Below are 24,958 nucleotides of genomic sequence, written 5' to 3' on the forward strand. Positions count from 1 at the left end.
ACAACATGGGATAAAACTTCATAGCACCTCTTGAAAGTCTATTTAATGCTGCCTAGAAAAATATAAAATACCGAATATAAATACTAATACTAATCAAGTTAAAAAAGGTACTTTTAAAAGAGACTCGTTAGAAATCCAACACAAAAACCTTCCCGTCTTAAAAACTTCACGGTAAAATATTCTACAAAGCGATTTATTTTTTACACATTTACATTCAAACAGATAAATAATTAGCATTCACTAAGCCATGGTCAAGTAGCCCTAACATTCCGATCCATCATCATTCACCATTTTAGGGTGAAAATGTTTCGACCATTTCATCAACTTGTAAGGCCATGTTCGATCGTGAGGTGAAATGTTGCCGGGACGAAAGCTTGATTCATCCATTCCCGCCGATTCAAAACGTTTGGCCACCACGAGCACAGTGTGCCAAATATATTGAAAAATGCTTTATCAAAATGTTGAGAGAGTTTGACCAATGCTTAACGGTGTTAAAGCTCCAGATATTTACGCCTTCAACTATTTTTCTTTCTATTTCAAAACTTTATCAGAGAAAAATGTGTGCACACAAGCATAATATATTATAGAAAAACTTCTCGATATAAAAAATGTAAAAATAACTTACATCTTTTACACACAAGAAACCATCGTATCCTTAAACATCAATAATAGTCAATAACTTTTCATTCGACAATAATTTAGATTAAATATAATTATCTCATCGTTATTCCTAGCATTTTAGTCCATTTCACGACAACTTTCAATAGTAATTCTCCATTGCAATAGCTCTGGGTTCGCGATGAGTTGTTAGAGGCCGATGCCAAAAATAAGCAAAGTTGTCATTCGTGAAAGGAAAAGATTCCCTTGCGTTTGCTAAGCACAGCTACAAGTAAATTAAGTATTCTTCCTTTGAAGGCCTTCATATTGATTTCGTCACTGTCCAGTTCTTTATAGCCGAAACAAATGACGACGAGACTCTGATCCATAGACGTCCATTCTCGTCTCAAAAAAGGCTTTAAAAATCGTATTTCGTGTAAAACATGAGACAACAGTCAACCAATCGATTAGTTTCATGATCGTGACAGATCATTTGCGAGTCATAGAAAAACCCCAAAAATCTAAAAGAAAAGTCGCTGACCTCGATGTGCAGAAACTTGGGACTTCAAAACAATTTAAAAATCCCTCGCATTGTACACACGGAAAAGTCGTATCAAGCTTTATCATAAATAAAAATGTTTTGACCTAACTACTTGTTTTTACTTCTTTCTAAATACTACAGTTAATTCGGTTGGCTGTTTGAAAACTAAAATCAAATATAACAATCACTGTCCCACAAAAATGTCTCCTTATAAAACATTTTATAAAGTTGCAAACTTAACATGCATGTGCTCAGTTGAGCCACATGGATAGGTATTTGTTTCTCCATAACTTCGCACAGACGAGTTGAGGTAGCACCCTTCCGACTCGCCTTCCCAATTTGTTGACCCTTACACTCACATCTGCAAAACTTACGTTGCAAATTCGGTTCAGTATCTTAAGTGTTTAATCCCAGGGTTAACGTTCGGCAACATTTATGGAGACAAGGTTCGACTCCTAGAGGGAAAGGTTTGGCGCATAAATGCCTCAAACGCCTTTACTGGGACGTAGGCGTTTCTAAGTCAGCTTCCTCTGTTGTACAGTGTAAATGTCCAAGAAACTGTTGTAGTGACAAAAATGTCACACATCAATTTCACCTTCACCATCCTGATCATCCCATTTAAGCTCCTCGCTCATATCAAACACGGCTCCGTGCAGGGTCGGATGACTGAAGTAAGGATTAGAAACATCGACCGACAGCTCACGTGATCCAACCTCGTGCGACAAGGCTAGAGATACGATTGGTCGCGACCTGTTAATTACCATGACAACCTGGTCGCCATCATCTGTTAGGATGCAGCTGGAAACGGGAAGATCTGGGGTGAAGGAAGCAAGAAGGGTACCGGACAGTAAGTCCCATATGCGAACTGTGCGATCGCGAATAGCAAAGGGGACGTAGGTCAAGACTCGTTTTCCATCTTTGGAGAGACACAAACCTTTAACGGGTTCTGTGTGTCCATTCAGTTGGTGGTAAAATTCACCTGTGACCAAGTCGAACACTCGCAAGGTCTCGCAGGTGCCAATTCGTCCCGCAACAACCATACGCATACTAATTGACGACGACACCACCTTCCATACGTTCATTCCTTGACCAATGATGTGCTTGACTTTCCCCGTCTCCAGATCCCACGTGACCACAGACTTGTGGGTCTTATCCAACTTCATGACATCGACAAGGTAGTGACCATTGAAGCTTATATCAGCAGTTGTCAAACGTGGGTAGTGACCGCTGATTTCTAGCGTGTATCGCTTGGCTTTCTCCCTCAAGTCCCAGACAATGAGCGGTGCATTTTCACATGAACTCACTGCAACCAAACCATTGCCACTGACCATAACTGTCTCAATGATAGAGTTAAGACCGCTTTTGAGCTTCATTACAAGCTCTCCTGTTTCAAGAGATGCCAATTTGAGATACGAGCGATCTTTAGAGAGGATGAGGACATGTGTTGTGCCAACCAAAGCACAGTCACTGAATTTCAAACTTGCCGTTGCAGCTGCCCCTCTTGGACTCTCAGCCAATCGCAGGGCTAGGTCACGACGCTTGTAGAGTGAGCTTGCATGGCGATGAACTTTATCTGTCTTGGCTGGGAAGTCAGATCGCATGTGCTTAATAAGTTTTCCTTCTTGAAGGTCAATTATCGCCAGCTTTGTTCCAGAACGAATGACAGCCCGAGTGTCATCGACAACTAGAACTTCATCCGCATTGGTGTTGTCTAAGGTTCGAATGATTTGACAAGAACTCAAGTTCCACACGCAGATAGGACCAGGAGTCTTCGATTTGGTGATGACCTGCTTTTGAACACTGCTCTTGATCAGCACAAGCTGCTGGATGCTATTTTTGTCCTTGTTGTCCTCAAAGCTGACTTCAGAACCTCCCTGGGGCACTAAGTCCCAAACTCGTGCCATTAGGTCATCTGACACTGTCACAACCATCTTCAAATCGACGCAAGAAACTCTTACAATGGCAGTGGTTGGTGGATGTTTCAACATCTGCTTCTCCTTGACAGCTGTTTCCAAGTTCCAGATTGCAATGTCGTTGAAGCTGTTGGTACACAACATGTGGCGCCCATTCTTAGTCACAGAAGGGTACAGAATATCTGGTCCTAGGACGTGAAGACACTTTCCTGAGTTCAACTCAAACACTCTTACACCACAAGATTTCTCGGAAGAGACGATGAGTTGGCCTCCATTAAATGGAGTGAGAATCACCTTGCTAACAAAATCACCCGAATCTTCTCCACAAGTCTGAATGGACAGACGAATGTCTTTTGTTTTGAGGTCATAAATCCTGGTGTAGCTTGCGGTTGAACTAGCGAGGGCAACACTATCTCCTTGCCCAGCAATTCTGTCATGGAGGAATTTCCTATCCACAAAATCTCTTGTGAGGGTTCCATCGGTCAGGTTCACAAACTTGATGACATTGTCTAAAATGGCTACTAGAGTGTCACGAATTCCTGCTAATGCGATTGGAGCGGGTGTTTCTGTACTGGGAATTTCCCAGACCATTTGTGCTTTGCAAAGGTCCCAAAACTGAACAGAACCCTGACACGAAGCAATCGCAAACTGTTCATCAAGACAGAAGTCGAGACAGCCAATTGAACTCGACGTATCTAGCGTTTTCTCAATCAGTCCACTCTTGACATTCCAGAGGGTAATCAGCTGGTCATCTGATCCATTCATAGCTTTGGAGCCATCCTGACTGAGGACGAGAGACCCATGAAGACCTGGAAGTGAGTGCACAAGTCTTCCTCCTGGTTGTACAAGACAACGGGTGTTGGGTATTAACGCTGGACTGGAAGGGTGGTGAGCCTGACGTAGCAAACGTGCAATGAAGGGAGAAGGTGATCGAGATGATGCAAGACGTCCAATGAGCTGCGACGACAACTGATCAGCAGACACGTTTAAGGCCTCCATCGAAAGCTGCAAAGTCTCGTAAACAAGCTTTAAATCTGGCTCGTCCGGTTTGACCGCCAAAGCCTCGATGAAATCATCAATAACATCATGAACGGACGTCGCTTTCAGCTTAACTAAAAGAAATTCATAGTTGCAGAGGGCGCTCTGCTTGAGCCTATCAAAATCATCTGACTTCAACAAATGAAAAGGCAGTTCCTTCAACTTTCTGTAGTTAAACACATTGTTGCTGAACTGAAGTGGCTGTGGAGACACATGGCGGTCCTTCACGACACCCTTTCCATCACCTTTCTTTGCACCCTGAGTCCAACGACCGATGAAATAGTCTGCCAACTCCGAGTGACAGCGGCGAAGTTCTTTCTCATCTGAGAACATGTACCTCTCCATGGCAACGTTGTGAAACTGTTGATGAGCCCATGTGATCAAAAGAACTCCATTTTCAACATGCACTGCAAGAAAGGGGGCAATATCAGCTTTAATTCGGGCCCAAAGAGATGGAGGTACACGCCGGACAGGTGGCGTCCAGTTGGAAAAGACGCTTTCCAAAACAACGTCATCGCAGGACAAAACATCCTCTAGTTCTGCTGCACTTATGCCAGCCCTAGCTGCTGTGATGTAAGCCAGAGTGTGGTGCAACAAGTCTTTTCCGTATTTGATCTCTAAACGTTCAAACAAGGAGATGATCATGTGACGAACCGATGGACCAAGACTTCCTTCTTCCAAAACTGTATATGACTTCCACTGAACAACCTGTTCAAGGGCAAGCTTAAAGTACAGCTGGGAACGACAGTTTGAAACCTGCTTTAGAAGAACATTTTCTTGTGATTCATTCAGCTTCCTGTGGTTAACACTTAACTGCAGTTTAAGAATATCCACTGCTTCGCCATCAGTTAATTCTGGGACCTCTAGGAACTGGCTCTCGTCGGAAAGAATGCCCTGAAATAAGTATGGTGGAACTAAGAACAAGTGAAATTCTCGTGTTCTAGGAGACATTAATACTCGAAATGAAATAAGGACGTGAGAAAAGTGTTAAACTAGTGTTGGCCAAGAAGCATTTACTAGAACTATTTTTGGGTAACACTTTTAGGGAGTGGCATATATCATTGCCAGCTTGTTTCCATGGTAGATGGGTCATCTACCCGTTAGGGCCACGTAACAGCGTTATGTAAATAACGCACACGCTTCTCGGGAAGTGAATTTCAAGGGCAATATTTAATCCATTGTATTTATCGGTCTTGTCATTCAAACCTATTTCTCACCCAGTTTACCTCCGAAAATCGTATACTGCTTTCACTTGTGACATCTCAAGTATTCAAATCTCATTCTACAAAAAAGTACCTACCTTGAGGAAGGAAAAAGCTTGGTCTCCAGTCAAACAAGTGAGAATAATCTTCACATGTGCAGGCAGTTTTCCTGGTAACCATGACAACTCGCGCCTGATGTTATAGCTGCGAAGTTGGTCAAGTGAATCAAGAAATAACACCAATGGTTGAGAGGCTGAGGCCTTTTGAAGAAGTTTGTGGAATTCTTTCACCAGATTTTGATAGTCCTACGAGGGATTTTCAGTTCATTAGACTTTAATAACCCCTGTCACACGTATATCAAGCCCAACTGGATTGCCGCTATAGTTGTTTACTGATTGGCACCCACCTCCTTAAACCCAAAATAGTTTAGGTAGAAACAGTTGGTCCGGAAAGTTATGATTTGAAAGAAACCAAAAAGGAAACTCATCTATGCCTGGAATCATACAGAAGATATTGAAGCAAGACTTATTAAAACTCTCTTACGCAGACAAACTTCCAGTAAACTGTTGTTCTAACTTTTAGGTCTGTTCATGAAGGCTTCGTGGGTACTGAATCAAATGGGAGCCATCGAAGCTTATTGAAAATGAAATTTGAGTTTGAGACCAAGAAATGGCAGAGGGAAATTTCGACAATGGTTTACTACAATTATCAGTTGAGATAGGTACGACGGAAGTTTGGTGACAAAGTTTTAGCCTTAAAATTACGGTGTTGTCACGGAAAACTTACCTTGTTTCCATTGGTAACAATATCAACAAACGTGCGTCGCCGCGCGTCGCCTACCATTTCGCGCGCTTTGCTGCCAATGACGTCAAAGGCCGACAAGTTGCTGTTGGAAACGGAGCCAGTTGCCCACGACAACGACACTATTTTCACGTTAAAACCTGCTCACCAAACTTTCGTCGCACCTTACTCAACGTAGTATTACAAGTAACAATACCAACAAACCTGTGGGGCATTCTTACAATCAACTTTGAGCACTATTCGTAGCTGATGGCAGATACTTTGCAGAAGTGAGTGAACTTTAGATGAATTATGGGTAGATCCAAGGAAACGTACAACAACTGCCGCCTTAGACCCAACCCACGACTGAGTTTTGTTGGCTGCCATAGCCACTAACGAGGTCTTACCAGATCCTTGCTGACCATGAATAACCAGAGAACTATTGCCTTGCCCAGTGACATAACTCTTAATACTATCCAGTGCTGCTCTTGGAACACAAGAAGAAGAACAAATCTCCCTGCAGCACGCTAGATGTTGCACAACGTCTTCAAACAATGCATCATCAAGTTTGGGATTTTTCCTCTCCTTGATGGCCTTCTGGATGCTGTCTTTCATCTTGGCAAAGAAATCTTGACACAGTTTGTCAATATATTGAGCATGTTCTTCATTCGCGTGAGTATCAACCCCTTTCTCTCCCCACTTAATGTTGTAGGAAACAATGTTGCTTTTGTCGAGTCCTTTGGGAATTTGCTTTTCCTTTAGTGATTTCAGAAGTGTCTTAGCGGTCTTGTCTAATCCTTTGGCTTCTCCTTTGTCACACAGTTTTTTTGGGACCTCTTCGATGTCCACATACTTGGCAGCACTGTTATTTTTCACATTATCCTTCATATCTGTGATGTTGCGTTGAAACCAAAATGCTTGTGAGTTAGGAGAGTTGCCTTGTAGAATTCCCTGTTTTATCTCTTCTTCTGAGTCTGCGAGTAGGAACAAGAAAAATACACAACTATTCTTATTTTTAATTCCTTTTTTAGGGGGGGTTGGCGGTCGGGGGATGGAGAAATAGGCTGTTGGTATTTCAGTCAAATCACCTTTCCGCAGTATCTACATTATATGGCTGTGTCTCACAAGGACTGGGAACTACCCAATTCACGAATTTGATTGGCTGAAATCGATATTGACCGCGGTCTAGATTTTCCCATCTAGACCGGCATCTAGACCGGTTTCATTTTGCGTTGAAAAAGTAGCAAACTAAAATACAAAAATGTTCACCGTTTTCTTTCATTTTCTTCTCAATTATTTATGGAAGTGCCAAAAAGCCTGATGACAAAAAAAAGTAAAGAGGACGAGCAAATTTCGGCAGGTTTAAGTTAAGCTCATCTCCGTTTGCAGTTACATTAAACGAATTAAAGTTTTATTCTTTGCCATATAATAAACATCTTATTAATCGAGCTAAGTCGGTCGTATGGGAGAATCTTGACCTCGGTCGTGTGTACAGATCTCACTGCGTTCGGTCTGTACTCACGACCTCGGTCAAGATTCTCCCATACAGACCTCCTGCTCGGTTAATAAGAGCTACGTAATAAGACATTTGTCGGCTATCTAATCAATCCGCTAACACTATCATGCCACTGATGCAGAGCAAGGTTTTGAAACGTGAGCATCCGGAGCGTACAACAAACAAACAAACAAATTACAGCTGTACCAACATTTTGGCTGTCGCCGAGTGTAGGCCCAAGAAAGACGTGGCAGGCTAGTTAGAGCAGCTGAAGAGGAAGGGATATGGACTGTACCTGACTTAAGGTACTTGTGAGCAGCGTCTTTGGTCAGTACTTTCACAGCCGCTTTCCTTAACGCACTCTGCAATTGTAGGAATACATTCCACCAGTCTTTTACGGCTTGCTGCTTAGCTTCGGAGCTTGGAGGATCAACGTAGTCTTTAAACTGAGTGCTGATTGGTTGAAGAACATACTCTGGTGGAACGGCATTGTCATCAAGTTTGAACCAAACTTGCAAAAGCTGTTTGTCTTCTTCATCATCAACTGCAGCAGACAGGGAGTCAAACTCAGTGGCAGGAATACGGTGAGGGAAAGGACGATAGCCATACTTCTGACTCAGAAATGTCTGCAAAATAAATCCCTTTGATATAGACCATAAATCATGAATCTTAACTCTTGGACAGTTTTGCAGAAATTTACCACATAATAATGAAATACATGATTGCAAAATACTAAAAAGTTTGCTTGTTCTTCTGCCGGATTTTCACCACCATTTGTATAGCAAAATTGATGTAATATATCAAACACGAAAGACCGTGTTTGACCACATTTCCAAACACCGAGAAGAGAGTTGAAAATACGACGCGTAGCGGAGTATTTTTGACGAACTTCGAGGTGTTTGGAAATGTGGTCAAAGACTGCCTTGAGTGTTTCAAATATCTTCTCAATCGAAATTAAAACTAAGAAGAAAACGGAGAATTAAAATCGTAAAAATCTATGCTGATTAAGATCAGATATCCAAGCACCGTCACGGTCATGATTTCCTTGTTTAAACTTTATGAATTATTAATGAGTTTGAGAAAATTATGTAGAGCATTTTCTGGCACAATAGTGAATAGATTATGATTGGGTCAGGATTGTGTTGTTTTAGTCTAATGAAACGTAATCAGGTTTGGTCATTTTAATGTCTTCCAGTGGGTAATCAGCTGGCTTTGTTTTGTAAACAATTTCTACTTTCCTGATTTGTCTTGACATTTATTATTTGTTTCTTTACATGTACATGTACAATCGAGGTACAGTAATTCTGCCAAATAATAAGGTTACAAACTTTCATTGAAGTATAAAGGTAAGAAAACATGCAGTCCATTGTTGATTTTTCTGGCACTAATTAAGATTTTCATGGTCACCAGCAACTCCTGTCAAGAGTCTACAGCCGACACTTCCAAACTGGTAATTTAAATCTGCTCAGAATAATTCTAATTACAGGTATGTTACAAAGTGACAAAATGATAATGTTTGTAACGAACGCCAATAATGCATTTTAATAAACATAGAGTAGGAGAGAACCCGGAGTGAACTGTGTTATTTATTTTCAGTACAAATAATTATGTGAATTAATTAGTTTGAACACTTCTCCAAGACACCTGCAATCACAACAGTTTATAAAGAGGTACAACAGGGAGTTGTCAGACCTGTCAAGTGTGTGCCAATAATAGAATTTCTCAAAATGGGCCTGCCATTTATAGTGCTATATTGAACTGCAAAATGCATAAAATAGCTAAGTGTTACACTTGCTTACCACTGCAACCCAATAATTTCTTTAGAAACTACTACCTATGTAACTGCCTAACAAAACAGTTGTTACCATAGCCTAACAAAATCCATTCCCATTAGTAATATACTGACTGGGGTGGATACAGAATTCTAGAGAATGGAGTTTGCGACACGGACTGCTGAAAGTGATTCCCTTGAGAGGTGTCTGGAGGCATCCTCTCCTGGAAAATTATTAAAATTGAGGCCCAAGCTAAAATGAGATTTCTGGCATTCTGAGACCAAGTCAGCATGCTATAATGTCTCATTATTTTTTTACATTTAGGGGGTTTGACCAAACCTCCCGAACCCCCCTTGATCTGCCCCAGACTGAATTCTTACCTCACATGTACTGGAGGGATATTCGGGATTTTGACTCTTTTGATTAATGAAACTAGTATATAATTGTCTTGACTTGTTATTTCCAAACAAAATTCAACACCTATTAACAACTACACCACATCATCATAATAATCAGGATGACGTAGTGAAAGAGTCAAAATCCCAGGTAGGTAGGTAGGACTTTACATCTCTCAAGTTGAGGAGGGGTGGACCCCACAAAAGGAAAGTCTATTCCCCAAGCTACTCACCACAAAGTTAGGACCAGTGGAAAGCTCTTGGCAGGTGTGGAGTTCTGTCAGAGAAATTTCACTGATCACGTGATCATCTGTGCATGGATCCCGCACACCCCAGCGCATGTCGACCACTTGGAATTCATAACCTTGTTCATGACAGAAGTCTCTCAGTTTTGGGTAAACTCTGCTCATCAGTGCATTGCGCTCAACTCTTGTGTCTGTATGTGAATAAACATTCAACAAATAAATATAAAAGAGCAAGTCCCAAACATCATAATTTTCTCAACGAAAATGTTCCCCTTCTTGATTAATTACACTCTTTTGAATAAGCACCTCATTGTAACCAGCTGATCTGGCTTTTCCAAGAATGCCATTCTGTAAGAGAAGATGGTTGCATGGCTTTACTCCATGTCTGTTGCCTACAACATCATATGAAACTGAGGATAGTTTATTAATAAATCATAGAACGTTTGAAAAGAGAAAACATGAAATTTGAAGTTAAATTTTAAGTTTCAAGGGAATATATGAAAGGCCAAATATTTGAAATGTAGAGAAAGATATGAAGACATCAGTGATCACTACAGTTATACACACAACTTAAGCAGCTGTGAAATTAAAGCCTGAAAGAAATTCAGGCTTGAACAGGATTTGAGCTATCAAGCCAACTGGGAGCTGGTCAAATTGTGAGTTTGCAATATATCCATAGATGGTGAAGAATGCACATGAATATATGAAAATCATAATTATATTTTTGAATATGTGTTTGAATCCTGTTGAAGCCTTATTTTTTTTCAGGCTTTAATTTCACAGCTGCTTAAGTTGGTATATAACTGTGATGATCATTGATGTCTTCAAACTTTAAGTTAGTTACCAATGTTGTTTAATAAATCATTTTAAGTTTTTTCAAGATTACTTTCAATAAATTACTTATTAGGAGGCTCAAAAGTCCACTGTACATAATGTGTTTTAAAGTGTGAGACTTCAAAACAGAAATTTACAGGTTGGTAACTTTTCATCATCTTCATTTTTTATGACTTGAACCTAAACTGCTGGTTACCTGTAAATGTGGAACTGGTGAATATTCTCACCATCTTGGCTGTATTAGGAATTGCTATGTCCATGTTTCCAGACAAGACCTGTTGATAGAGCTCATCATCTACAGCTAGCTGGTTTTCTGTTGATGACCCTGTCGCTCCAACACCGAAGTAATTGCCTGTTACAGTTTCTATGTTAATTCCTTGGTTACCATCTTTCTCATGTTTACCATGTTTAGCTTCTAGATCTGAAGAGGTCTCTTTGCCATTTACACCATTAGGAAGATGACTGTTTACGGCATCAGCTGTAGCAGGTGCCTCTTCCAGTGGATAAATGTCAATATCTGGCTCATCATTCTCCGGCACATGATCTATTGGACAAATCTCAATATCAACATCGTTCTCCTTCACTGTGGTCTCCTTCCCATTTGGAGTATTCTCAGTTGATTTTGAAATTTGATCATCATGTTCAGAGTCCTCCTTGTCCTTTTTACCAAATATCTTTTTACTTAGCTTTGAGAACCGTTCTTCTCTGTCTGGTTTATTGTTTTTCCTTCCACAAAGTTCATCCAGGGAACTGCTGGACCCAGGAACAGCCTTCTGATGCAGTTCGTGTTCAGGAGTTTCATATTGTGGCAAAGAAAGTTGAAAATCTTCATTTGATGCTTCTACTTCCTCGGCCGAGGGAGCCCCCTGTTTTTCATGAGAATCTGCTGCTATTATTGGCAGAGATATGTTGCTTGCTCCTTTGTCACTGAGTAGAGGTTGAAAAGAAAAAAAAGATCATAAATATTCCACTAATCTTTGGTGACCTTAAAAATTCTTGAGGTTGCATGTAGCTCTTCAGTGAACCAATTCTTAGCAGTGAAGCAGTCTTTATGTGTTCTTCGATAATATACAGAGAGACTGCTCCACTCCTGAGAACTGAAAGAACTAGATGGCTCATCAGAATGACCTGGGTTTAAGACCAGGGGGGACCTGGGGTTTAAGGTTGTTGAAAATACATGTATATTGTCCTGGATAGGGACAGTAAGGAGCTGAGTGAAACCTGGAGAGAGGAAAATTGCTGTAATTACTAATAAATTATGTGGGAGGGCTCTGTCCAAAAGGGGCACCTTTTTTCAAGTGGAGGTGTATAAAAGATAAGGGTTTGTCGAGCTGAAGTGTAAAAACGGGTACATGTATGCATATGGTAAACCAAATAGTGAAGATTTGGACCTCAGGTTGGAGCCTCCCGTTAAAAAAACCTTAGTTTAGTACCTCATCCCCCTTCCCAAGAGTGGAGTAGTTCAACTATATGACACTCAGGGACAACTTTCATGCCGGTAGGAATTCATTGCTGTTCACACTTATTGCACAGGATCCTGGCACAGAAAGTCATAGCAGAACAAGTTGTACATGTACAGCGTTACAGTGTGAGTTCACCCAGTTTACTGCACTGGTTGTAAGGTTTTAACTTGCACCAGTATCATGTACATGTATATGACGACAAAACACTTGTTTCTAAACGATTATTGGATGAGGTTTTTGTGATATCCAGAATAATCAAGGTCGAGGTAGGGGTTATCAGCCGAAGCTGAAGGCTGAGGCTGATAGCCCTTACCGAGACCTTGATTATTCTGGATGCCACAAGAACTGCATCTAATAATTGTTTTGTGAAGGTGAATTAATCAACATGACACAAGTGTGGGACAAAGAAAAATGCTGAGTCCCCGACAGGAATTGAACCCAAACACTGGGCGGGCGCTCATGTTTTTGCTTCTTCACTGATGGCAAGCAACCCAAAGTGCGCGAACTTGACATGATTACCTGTGACCTTGAGTGTCCTTGACATGATTATTGTATAATCTGCAGAGATGATGTCACAGGTGGTGATTTCGAAAATTCACTGTACACTTTCGACCAATCAGAAAAGAGATATTGAATTCAATGTGTAATAATGTATGTAATTAGTCTACGGTTAGAGTACTGGTGGACTGGAACGGGCAAAACATGCACAGTTTTTGTCAACCAACACAAAGGGGGTGAGGGATCTAAAAATTAAAAAAATTTAAAAGAAAGTTAAGTTTCGACGGAGGGGTTCAAGTGAAACGACCTTCTACAAGGAGAGTATGGATACATTCTGCACGGGGACACAGTCATTACTGCAAATTTTTCATTATCAAAATTTCTAGCTTATTTTAAATCTTTAGTCCACTGCATTGCAATTTTTGTTATCAAAATATGATCATCACCACATTTAAACGATTCTTAATTATTTAGTGCAATATAAATATTCAATCCGTATGTCCCCAATTGTCTTTACATGACTGATACGTATATTGTATTAGATCACTCTGTGAGCTTGAACGTTTGAAATCACTAGCCTTTCTTAATTCTTTAAATTTCGCTTTCCTTATACACTGTACACAGCTTAAAATAAAAAAATAGCAAAATCAAACACAACGAACTCTCGTTTGACGACGTTTTCAGTAACTGGCTTGGCGATTGATATTACAGCTCTGAGCTGATCTGTTTGGTAAGCTTATATTGACCTAATTTACATCGTTCCAGATCATCAGAATGCGGTCATCACGAAGAAAACCCTGAACATCCCGCTATCTTGCAGTTTTCGATGGATTGCCACTAATGATGTTTTCGATCGAAATTCATGTGAAGTGATTTCACATCACTGTAATAGTCACCCGGGAGTTGCGATCGTGCAGGCTAATTCGAGAAATGAAAATAACGCCATTATTGCTAAAGTACATTAAAGTACCCTTGCTAAAGAGACCAAACATTGATACTCAAACGAAGACGTATTAAAAGCTGTCACTTTAGAACTTGCGTTTTACCATACCTTATTGTCAGATTTTGCTGTCCTTCTTCAAGATCATCGTTTGAAGAACCACGCACGGCCTTCCCTCTCGACGCACAACATCCCATTTGCCTGATTTTCAATCGACACCTCAAGTACAGTGGTGCGTTTTCAGGCTATGTCACACAACAGCAAGCATTTCAACTCAGCTGAGATGACTGTCAAAACAACAGTTATAAAGGCCCGATACTGTGGACACAATAGGAACCAATATGTCAACTATACTCTGTCCTGTTTGAGTTAGTGGCGTTCACGGATCCCAAGGAATGTGACATGTAAATCGCCACGAAATCGAAATAAAAGCAGCGTGCGGCAGTCAATCAGATCCAAGGTGTAAAATTAGCATACTTCCGACGGAATCGAAAGAAATTATTTTAATCTTTCCTTCCAAGATTCAGACGACAACGCATTTTCCTGCTGTTGGCTTGATTTCACACGGGAATTGCTATACTCAGAACAATTGAAGCGCGAGGCAAGGGTAGTTTTGTAGAATATTATTGATCGACAAGTAGTTTCTCCCTAAAGGGGTAAATTAATATTTGGAAGATCAGTGCTAAGAATTACGTTGACAATCAAAAATAGATCAGCGGCTGGTCAGCCTCGATTTCATCCATAACTTTTATATAAAACATGGCGGTTTGGCGCGAACATAAACTTCGTCTTTGTTCTCATCTCTATTTTGAATCGTTTTGCCATAAATACAAATTCCTGTAGGTGAAATCTTTCAATGGATTATTTGATCATGAAGACCTGGTGCTCAAGATTGTAAGGGATAATGGATTTGAACTTCTCGCAGGATTCTTTTGCGTTCAGCGACATCGCACCCCCTTCTCATGTTAGCGGCCTCGAATCATTCTCAGATTTTGACGCAAGTGAGTTTAGCGAAGCTTCTTTCGCTGAAATTGAGGCCAATGAGGGTGTTGAGGGTAACAACGAAACCCGTTTAAACGGGGTAGATGGAATTCAAGCCGATGGCTCTTTAGAGAAAGGTAAAGAGTCAAGGTAAGCTGAACGCTTTTGATCACTGAGTGGAAAGCGCCAATAGGAAAATTTGAAGACCGTTTCTCCTAGCTAACCAAAACAGTGGTTGCAAACAAGCTAATTTTTTATTTTTTTTTAATGAGCTTATTAATATTTTTCACTACAATGTATAAGCGTATAGTGTTTCAAAATCAGTAGGTCTCAACTCTTCAATTCTGGCTTTTGTAAGGTACACTAGTTAACGGAAGCCGATAAAACATCTGCGTGAGCAAAATGTTCTCGATATTGTACTCTGCTTATATGTAAACTTATATTGTTCAGCTTATATTGTTCAAAACAAAAATTCAGAATTTTGGAGGCAAATCTTGTCTGACCCTCTGTTTGTTCCTTTCAATTTGATCATCAAACTTATGGTTAATTAATTAAAAGTTCCATACATAACTTAATTAATTAAGCTTGATAGAAAAAAAAATTGTGGCGAAATAATAAACCTAAGCTTAAAATGTAGCATAAGCTTGTTTAAACCAAAGACTATCAAGTTAACATTATTTTTACATTTTGTTAGAGTACTAACTCAATGTTTCTCTTCTTAATGCTTTGAACATTACATTTTGGATCCAATATACAAAATAGAGCAGACCAGGTGGTTTGTGACACTTACTATCCGTGGTTGGGACTAAAGTGGCTCAAAACAGCTTCCAGCACTTAGAGTTTGATGGGTTGTTATAACCACTCTTTATCGGAAAAGAAGCGCATATCAACAAAAACAATTACGCAATGATGCTTTTCATGTCAAAACAAGTCAGTCTGCCAAAAGTTAGCTGGATCCTGCAAAAACTAAAAATCGGCCCATACGCCCTTTTTGCATGAATGCCTTCAACTGGAAACCGTTATTTGCATTAATTTCAGTTAGAATTCTACTAAAACAATTAGATTATTCACTCTCGATTTCTATGAGGTGATTCGGCCTTCGGCCTCATCAACTAGTACCTCATAGAAATCTTGAGCTCATAATCTAATAATTATTGTTAAATAGAAACACTCGTGAAAGTTTGGGAGAACTTGAAAAAGGAGAGGAAACACTTGCCTGTGGCTCGTGTTGCCACAGCGTTTCTCATTCTCCCAAACTTCCACTCGTGTTTCTATAACTTGAAAGAAACACGACGGGTACATGTTTTCTATTTCTTAAGTAGTGTGCAATAGCTTAGCCAATCAGATTGCAGCATTTGTATAAGTATATACACATAAGTTCAAGTCTGCTAAAAGTAATACGATAAATATAATAGCTAAATGTACACTGGTAAGCAAATGAAGACAATGCTTTCTGCACATCAATCCTTTTTAGTTATTAATACTGTTAAAGAAAAGAGTGACATGTCTATAATTGGTTACAATGTAATTGCTTATTTCTTAGGTCATCTTTGGGACTGCAGGGACTAAATTCCAACAACATCAATGAATTCTTTGAGGCCATCCAAAATGCAGAGTCACTAGGTTTGTACAATTAAATGTCGACCCTTTCTGTTAATAACAAGGAGCTAATAACAACTGTTTTTGCATGTGCATGTGTACAGTTCTGGGTACCTTTACCATCAACCATTACATTTCAGTATACAGGCCTGTGTAACATGGTGGTACATGGTTAATGGACCTCTTTTTTTTGTGTTACTAACAGCACTTATTGCAGAGCTGTTACCCATACCGCTATATCCCTGGTACATTTAGTTGACAGGTTTATGGGCTCAAAGAAGAACACTATGATCTACATTACTGGCTGCACTGTTACTGAAAACAGTACTGTACATATACCATAGGACTTTAGTATTTTGCTATTCCAGGGCTTGAAAAAAGTGCAGTCTGGTTGTCTGGGACTAGTAGATTCTCCTTCTGGGTTAGCAAGTCGTCTGTCAACTGAATCATTGAAGGAGCAAACTAAAACTTGCCAGGGCAAGCAATATTTGAGACAGTCTTGTCCTAGGGGAAAGCTGGAATTCAAGTTTTTGCAAGCCTTGTATTCTGTTACTTCTACCTCTTAGTTCCCTATTCAGAGTTTTCCTTGCTAAATCCAGTTCATGTAATGAATGTATGATTTATACAGTCATGTATAATTGGACCGATTTCATGAGTTAATTTAGTTCTCCTTTTTCAGGAATTGTGGCATCCAGTGAGAGTGGCAGAAGCTTAGTTGGTGATGATAGCTCACTTGGCATTTTACAGTTAGATGGATTACCAGGTAAAAAAAAAACCTGTACTTGTAATGAGAAAAACTAAAAGTTAAATGTCATTTTCAGAGGTATTCTTTGTTAAAAGTGAAATATAATTTTTTTTTCGTAAAACAAAGCTGTTGAAAAGTCAGGGCAACTGTTTACATCAACTAAACTAAAATATTCATTAATGACAGTGTTAAGTTTGTTCAGGGTGTGGACCTAACTTTACAATCAAGTGATGAGTTACTGTTTGCCAAACAATTGCTTATTGTAGATTAACTACATACCAAAATTTATCTAATCTGTCCAGTCAAAATAGAAATTTGAAAGGACACATGTCCCTCTAAGTAAGAACAATTATTTCCAGAGGTTGTCAACAAGGTTTACTTGTTATATGGAAGTGCATGCCAGAATATATATGGGTTATTAACCAATCATGAGGGCACGATGGCAGGATGTTGGCCAAGTTCTCTTTTTGCGTGTTTATGGATTGAGATGGAGTCTTGGTCCATAAACTCGCAAAAAAAAAAGAATGAGGCCAATATTCAGCCACCTTGACCGAACAAGCTTGGTCAAAATAAGATTTACTTTATGGGAAAAAAGCACTATTTTCTTATGGGATGCAGCGGGTAATCCTGTGTGGGTAAGATAGTGCTATTTTGCCCGCTCAGGTAGCCGATCACAGCACAGGATTTGGTTCATCTTGCCTGCTCACTGAGCTACATGTAGTATATAATAAACTGCTTTATTATCTAGACAGTGTTTTACTGGAAAATACACCACTCGCAAAATTCATACAAATCCACATCCAAGACTCAAGTGGTGTATTTTCCATATCCGCACTAGTGAAGATATGCAATCGTCAGTAATCTAGCTCGAAGATATGAATTTTATGTTCTCGTGGCAAGAACAATATCCCACGAGTGAGCGCAGATAGTTTTCTTGCCACTCACGTAACATTAAAGCACTTGAGTAACACTAAATTAGACTGGATATCACATTGTTCTAACAATGTGATATTTGTATGCTTCAACTTTGTTTTAGACTTTGGCGACAATCTTCAGAGTCCTCCTATGGTAGAGCAACCTTCTCTGCCATTAGAAAGAACTTTAGTTGGTGACGAGGAGGAGGAGGAGGAGGAAGAAGATGAAATAGTTATCAATCACCATGACACTGCTAGCAATTTACATGGAGAGGACATCCCTTTCTCCAGTGAGCTCAGTATTACTGGAAATCTGACTCCACTCATCAACAGGAACACAGTTGTCCAACTAGAAGAAGAAAGACCAGATACTGGTAAGTGTGAGCATAAGAGTGATCTATTATAATGTAATTATAATGATACAAAGTCAGACTCAAAGGTAACTAGAAGGAAGCAACTAATTAATCAACAAGAGGAAGCAATCATATTGTCTTCACATGATGTGAACTGTGCTGGGTACCAAATGTGATCAATGTGAGAAAAGTGTAAGTGAACAAAAGTGAAGTAGAAATGAGGAGATGACTTTGATTTTACCTGTTCTCTAGTCACTGTGACATCTGACTAGAACCCACTACATGTCGGTGCCCGGTGGGACGAGGTAATTGGAGGGAAGAAACTACCTGTGGGAAACCACACAAGTAAACAATGTGGGCAACCTTTCTTGGAAAGTTGCTATTTTTTAAATTCATGTTTGTGCCTGCACTTAAAAACAACCCATTCATGTAGTTACCGAATTTTGCATTTTCAAGGATAACGAGCGTTTAATAATTATTATTGCTTATTTACCTGCAGGTCAGGATCCTGATACCTTTTTCAGTTCTCACAGTAGAGAAGTTAATACTGATGCCAGTGAACCTGTTAATGGAGAACCTTTGCAGTACAGTTATGGTCGAGGTGACACATTCTATACCAGGCTTGTACTTTTTATGTTGGCATGATCAACTTTGTAGATAATTCAGGGATCGGAAGAAGTGCCATCCAGTCGTCCAGGACTAGTGGATTTTCCTTCAGGCTAGTAACTTTTCATTCGCAAGGGGTCCGCAGCAGGTCATCTGTCAACTAAGGAAAAAAAACTAAACTAAGACTTGCCTAGGGTAAACCCTTTTTTTATATGCTACAGTGTACTTTTCTGAAGGGCAAGATGGATTTAATTTTTTTTGGGGGGGGGAGGGCCCTGAAATTATATAAATGCACTTAAAATAATTATAATGGTTGGTACTAGGATTTGCTTTAGGTTAAATTGTTAGTGTTTGTGATGCTAAACAACAAACGTTTCCTTTTTACCTCTTTATGGTGAACACTGAATTTTTATTACAGAGGAGCTGGACATGATGTTACAAAGGAGATCTGGCAGTGGTGATGGTGGGGAGTTGATTGATAGGGTGTCCTTGACATCCAGTATCAGCTTTATTCAGTCACAGAGTTTTCCTGACAGTATTTTTAGCCAGAGTTTTAGCAGGTAATATTGGCTGTGGTATCACTCTACTTGAGTGCAAGATTGGTAATTAAAATGCTCTATAAAGGCTAAATTTCACAAAATTCTCTTGACATCAAATTAAAATATGATGGCCCTGATAAGAAAGGGGCTCATTATTTTAATACAAAAAGTTGTTTTACTAACAAATTCTCAAAATTTTTAAAAATTATATTGTCATGAAATACATGTGATAACTTGAGGTACATGTAAATATGGGATATGTAAGTTACTACATTTTACAACTTGATCTCGCCCTTGCATACATTCTGTCTACCTTAGAGAAAAAGATAAAAGAGGAATCTTTGTTTGTAGAATTTACCTCATTAGCATAAGTACTGCAGTTTCAGATCAAGCTACACTGCACAAAAAATAAGATCTGAATTTTGGAAGGCATAGTATAATTAACTCTCCCAAGACATCTGGTTGTGATGTATCAAATACATATCGTTTGGAAACTCAAAATTTTATAACAACTGTATGGCCTCATTAGCACTTTTGCCACTTTTTGCAGCTTTTGAAAGCCAACATGTTCAATTTTGCACCCAAACTTCAACTAGCACTGCAATATTAAAGTTTCACAAGTTCTTTAAACATTTGGAGTAAAATTGTATATCATGGCACACTCTCCTTCTGTATGCAACGTTATATCCTAATGATAGAGAAAAATTGTAAACTTTTATGTTTTAATTCCCCCATATCCCAAGACTTCTAAGTCAGAGGTAAGTTTTAGTTTACTTGTGTAATCAAAAGGCAAGTTCAAATGCACCAGCAGTGATTGTGATCAAATATTTTTCATTGTAGTAGCAGAGGGCATGGGAGTGGAATGGATTCCAGATCCGAAAGTGATGGCCATGAGGACAATGATGAGAATGCAATGCCTTTGTTGCATGGTGCGGGGGATGGCAGTAACGGTAGTGCTGGACGCCCTGGCCTTGAAGGTGCTAACTCAGATGTTGAGGATTTGCCAACTCAAGGTGGTCTTCCTTTGGATTTGAGCTCAAGGCTGGAAACCCAGGGGATAGGTCAGATTTGGTGCACACAGTATCTAACATGCTGTAATAAATTTGTTTGTAATGCAAAAACAGTGGCTCACAGGGTCCAAAATTGCAACCAGCTGGTCGCCAATGCGACTAAATTGACTAAATTTTATTGACAGTTTTTGGTGACCACATTTTTCCATCTGGCGACTGAAAAAAAATTCTGTCACCAGTTGGCACCTGCCTAAAAAAGTTAATTTCAGACCCTGGCTCATATTTCATTGCAACATGCATTCCTTTGCAAACAAAAAGAACAAATTGGCTATATTGGCATATTAAATTATTTCCCTACATGTATGGTTTCTTTTAATTCAAAGTTGTCTGAACAAATTATATAGATATGAAAATATTCATTGAATTGCATGTTGCACAACTGGGAATATAAGGCCAGATTGCCATTGTAATTTGAATGCTAGCATGACTTCATAGATGTACATGATGTTCAACAAGTGAGGTACACTGAAAGGTCTCTGATTAGTTTCTTGCCAGGGACAAAACGTGCACGTCAAACTAGCATTCAAATACAAATTTTATTGTTACTTAACAGAGTTACGTCAATCAGCTGAGGGTGTTGATGTTCTCCCTGACATACTGGGAGATGGAGGAGGAGGAGGTGATGGCAGCAGTGGTAACAACAGTGATGCAGATGATGGAGGTCCAGCAGGTGGGAATAGATTGGTTACGAGCTACATAGGGCATGAGGGACTAATTGGGGAAAGGGTGCTAAATCCCATGTAGTTTTTGGTTCAGCTTCTATAAATCACCTCAAGAGTTCCATCTTTTTGAATGCTTGTGAACACTGCTTAATATTTCTTCTGCTGACCAGTGAAGATCAGCAGTATCTTTATTAGGAAAGTATAATATTGTAACTGTTGTGTAAATATCTAGGTCATCCATTGCGGGTATATCTACTTCTTAAAAGAACAGTTGCTGGTGACTGATGTTTTGACAACCAAAGTGCAAGTCATCTTCACAGTCAAGAGACAAGCCTGAATTTACTCTGAAGATGCCTTCTGTACAGGTTATTGGGATGCCAGTCATGCCAACAGCAGTTCTTTTTAAAACTAACTGTTCTCACTGGGATGGTCATGTAACATGACCAATATTCCTGGGTTCAAACTGTTTACTAAGTTAAAGTAGTCTGGGTCACTTAATAGGCCATATTCGTATTCTTGGTTTTGGATTAGAAGGAGGCTAGTGTGGGGGAAAATCATTCAATAGAGATTAATGTAATTTGCACTTAGAAAGACTCCCTGCATTAGCCTCGGTTGTGAGTCTTCCAGTCCGAGAATATGAATATGGCCTGTTCTATTAGGTAACCCAGATGATGTTGATGTTGATGTTGATGTTGGTTGTCATGATTTCCTGTTCAGTAACTTGAATGTGCTATCTGACAGGAGCTGCATATGCCTCTTCCAGTGCTAGTGCATTGCCATCCTCAACATTCCCTCCAACTATCACATCATTTGGATTCATCAACCCGCCCACTGGAGGTGATGCCCTGGGAAGTTCAGCTGTGCCTGTCAGTGATGGGTTGGCAGCAGGGCGGGGCTGTCCTGTAGGTGATTCTGTTGCAGACAGGTCACCTGTCTTGGTATCTAGTCCTCCACAGCAGCTAAATGACCCTAGGGACTCAATAAGTATGCCACATCCTTTGCATTTCCAAGCTTCATCCACTCCCATGGTTAGAGAGGTAAATATATTGGTTATTGATTGACAATTTCAATCATTGTTTTCTTACCTTAGTAGTGCCTATAATTTGTAGCTGTTAATTTGGTTTGTAAAAGAAAAGTCATGTTAAAGCAATATTAATTGCCGTGAACTTTTCTACAGGCTGGACAACAAGAATATAACAACACAGGTGTTCACAATGAAACATCAGCTCTTGAGTCTTGCTACCTAATGGGACGCAATCCTTCTACACCTTACCCTGCTTGGGCTGATGATAGCTCTTTTCACACGTCACAGGTTAGTCTTGGAATGTCCTGAGGACTTGTTCCTTATGTCTCAAAGGTGGTTTTGAAAATTAATGATAGTAAGGTAAAGTCTGCATCAGGCCAGTGGCCCCCACAGCTGGAGCTTATACCAGTTTCTGCACCATCAACCAACTACAAGTATTTATACATCTCCATGGATAGGATGCTGGACAATCACAGGGCTACCCCCCAACATTAAATTTACCAGTACCCATTCATACACCTGGGTGGAGAGAGGCACTGTGAGAGTAAAGTGTCTTGCCCAATATAAAGCAATTCATGACCCCAGCCAGGGCTCAAACCTGGATTGCTCAATCCAGAGTCCAGTGCACTTGCCATTAGGCCAATGCCTCCGTAGGTTTTGAAATGAGTTCCATGTTATTTACTTGCTAGATGCTGGGAAACAGACCTGGTAACACTCTTGCTGAAGCTGAATCACTGACCTTTGATCCCCCTGCTGGTGACACAACTGCAACTGGCCATATTAGCTCACCAGATTTAGATATGGTAAGTTTAATAAGTTGATTACTATCCATTGCCTGCTACAGCGTGCCAACATCTACAAGGCCAACCCTCTTATATTAAGCTGTTCCATCAGAGACTGTCTCACGAGCATGGACCACAAATTCAACTAGCTGTGAACATTGTGCTCAATTTCTTTTCAGGATTTAAAAAAAGTATGTAACTCACCATTCATCTGTGGCTGGGAAATCACGGGACTGACTTCTCATAAACTGATTACTTAGTAGTTAACTGAACAATGGTTTATTACTAGTTTTTGTACATGTGCAAGCATTAGTGGCTTATCATGCCAATGGTTATCTCCGGTTTCCTCGCATGAAGCAATTTAAAGGACTGCTGCTCACCCAGCGTGGAATGCTACACATGCACTGTAGTCCATCTTATAATCCATCAAATATTTTCCCTTGTGCATGATTGGTCTAAACACGTCACGTGACCGAATGTTCCACAGCTAAAACTGGGGAATATCCGAGAATATTCTCCAATTTTCAATACTGCACGCGTTGCAAAAACGATTTGAAGAATAATAAACACAATAGCTCCCCATTTCGCGTGAAAATATGCTTGGATATTAATTTTGTCCTTGGACATTACATGTATGTGTTCTTCGAAGCTCACAGTTTTCCTCGAGCTATTCTCTCAAAAAGTGTTCGCTTCTGGGAACAGATAATGTCCGTGGACAAATATCCTAGCATATTTTCACGCCAAATGGAGGCTATTGCTTTTATATCCTGAGGTTGCCCTGATAATTTGCTAATTCCTATTTATCAGGGTTACCACAGGTCAGAAAATGGTCAGTGAAAAAAATTATTCAAGGTCAGGAGAAAGTCAGGGAATAATAGTTTGGGTCAGGGAAAATTGACTTTTTAAAGAAAAGTCATGGAAAATTGAAATAACTTAAACATGGCTGTTTTGATACCATTGAAGGCTGGAGGAAACATTTGGGGTCACTGTGATCTCAATGATATTTTTCCTTAATAGAGAAGGATAAGTTAATGAATGAGTGGAAAGGATGGCAGTTGGTTGAGGCCAGAAGCCACTATTATTGTAGATCTGACATTTTGTATTTGGTGAGGCTAGGGAAATTTGAATTTTATCAGGGAAAAGTCTGGGAATTTGAAAAGTGATTTCTGTGGCAACCATGTTTATACTCTTCAGAGCTTGACTTTCAGGAAAAAACTTTGGGGCCAGCTGGCTCCTTAATTTTCCTATTTTGTTGCCAGCGCAAGTATTTTAGTCACCAAACATTTTCAGCTCTCTGGGCCTCATATATTTCCCCAAATGGTGCTACCACTTATCTGCAGAATCAAAGTCCAATGCAGTTATCATTAGGCTATCACATCTCCAATAGTAAACCATACTAATTACATGTACCACACTATAATGAAGCAATTGAGATAGATTGTGGTGAGGATACCTAACTCTCATATCCACTAGTATAATGTTTTCTTCTGTTATGTAGACACTGATTCCAAATGAAATGGCAGTTGGAGCCAAGCATGCACAACTTTCACATCAGAGATCAGGGAGCTGGCACGTTGAACAATCAGCATTATCTGCTCCTTCATCAAATCGCAGTTCTAACTTTTCACTCAAGTTCAGCAACAGTGCATTCATGGATGGGAATTCAACCATTGACAGTTCACAGCTGTGGAAGGTACTCCTCTGCTGAGTATTTTAATTCCTGAGACATTCTTATAAGATCATTGGATCCATTGTCAAGCAGGTCTAGGTGATAAGATACAGGAAACGGTCAGTAATGTGGCAACTTCTTAATTGTTTAACTTTTGCACTGGGTGTACTGCAAATATTCTTGATAATGATGTCTGTACTTCAGAATATGAAGTGCAGGAGCATGGGTCTACCTTGCCTTTGCTACTTCCACAACCCTAAGCCATTCATGTGCCACTGCAATTTTGTAGATTCAGAATGTT

The 24,958-nt window shown here is 39.8% G+C and overlaps 3 protein-coding genes across 6 annotated transcripts in view; 1 reads left to right on the forward strand and 2 right to left on the reverse strand.

Moving 5' to 3' along the window:
* Positions 1 to 24,958, reverse strand: part of LOC145466643 (uncharacterized) — a 246,132-nt gene that overhangs the window by 175,216 nt on the left and 45,958 nt on the right. The gene's annotated exons all lie outside the window — the stretch shown is intronic.
* Positions 15 to 14,294, reverse strand: LOC145466633 (NACHT and WD repeat domain-containing protein 2-like). Of its 2 annotated transcripts, none has more exons than XM_081450345.1 (7): positions 13,825 to 14,294; positions 11,009 to 11,739; positions 9,967 to 10,169; positions 7,862 to 8,192; positions 6,297 to 7,039; positions 5,390 to 5,596; positions 15 to 4,983 (listed from the first exon to the last, which is right to left on the reverse strand). In XM_081450345.1, exons 1-7 carry the CDS (start codon positions 13,908 to 13,910, stop codon positions 1,717 to 1,719), a joined length of 5,568 nt encoding a protein of 1,855 aa, XP_081306471.1. In that variant the 5' UTR covers positions 13,911 to 14,294; the 3' UTR covers positions 15 to 1,716. The 2 variants fall into 2 exon arrangements, with proteins under 2 accessions (XP_081306471.1, XP_081306470.1); XM_081450344.1 differs by having other exon boundaries at positions 6,297 to 7,045.
* Positions 14,481 to 24,958, forward strand: part of LOC145466605 (uncharacterized) — a 42,023-nt gene continuing 31,545 nt past the window's right edge. For 2 of the 3 annotated variants that reach the window (XM_081450313.1, XM_081450315.1), the window contains exons 1-12: positions 14,481 to 14,844; positions 16,238 to 16,317; positions 16,973 to 17,056; positions 18,075 to 18,326; positions 18,805 to 18,906; positions 19,330 to 19,471; positions 20,291 to 20,511; positions 21,074 to 21,190; positions 21,924 to 22,219; positions 22,360 to 22,494; positions 22,896 to 23,009; positions 24,487 to 24,681. In XM_081450313.1, coding sequence (XP_081306439.1) covers positions 14,618 to 14,844; positions 16,238 to 16,317; positions 16,973 to 17,056; positions 18,075 to 18,326; positions 18,805 to 18,906; positions 19,330 to 19,471; positions 20,291 to 20,511; positions 21,074 to 21,190; positions 21,924 to 22,219; positions 22,360 to 22,494; positions 22,896 to 23,009; positions 24,487 to 24,681 — 1,965 coding nt within the window. In that variant the 5' untranslated portion in view covers positions 14,481 to 14,617. The remainder of the gene's footprint in view (positions 14,845 to 16,237; positions 16,318 to 16,972; positions 17,057 to 18,074; positions 18,327 to 18,804; positions 18,907 to 19,329; positions 19,472 to 20,290; positions 20,512 to 21,073; positions 21,191 to 21,923; positions 22,220 to 22,359; positions 22,495 to 22,895; positions 23,010 to 24,486; positions 24,682 to 24,958) is intronic. The other variant, XM_081450314.1, reaches the window with a different exon arrangement.

Source organism: Orbicella franksi, chromosome 13 (assembly GCF_964199315.1).
Source record: "Orbicella franksi chromosome 13, jaOrbFran1.1, whole genome shotgun sequence".
In the NCBI taxonomy this organism is placed as follows: domain Eukaryota; kingdom Metazoa; phylum Cnidaria; class Anthozoa; order Scleractinia; family Merulinidae; genus Orbicella; species Orbicella franksi.

Coding starts and splice junctions, on each gene's coding strand:
- LOC145466633 (XM_081450344.1), bottom strand. CDS start 13,910: ATGGGATGTTGTGCGTCGAGAGGGAAGGCCGTGCGTGGTTCTTCAAAC. Junction 8,193..9,966: donor CCACTGGTCCTAACTTTGTG/GTGAGTAGCTTG, acceptor TTTATTTTGCAG/ACATTTCTGAGTCAGAAGTA. Junction 7,046..7,861: donor TCACAAGTACCTTAAGTCAG/GTACAGTCCATA, acceptor TCCTACTCGCAG/ACTCAGAAGAAGAGATAAAA.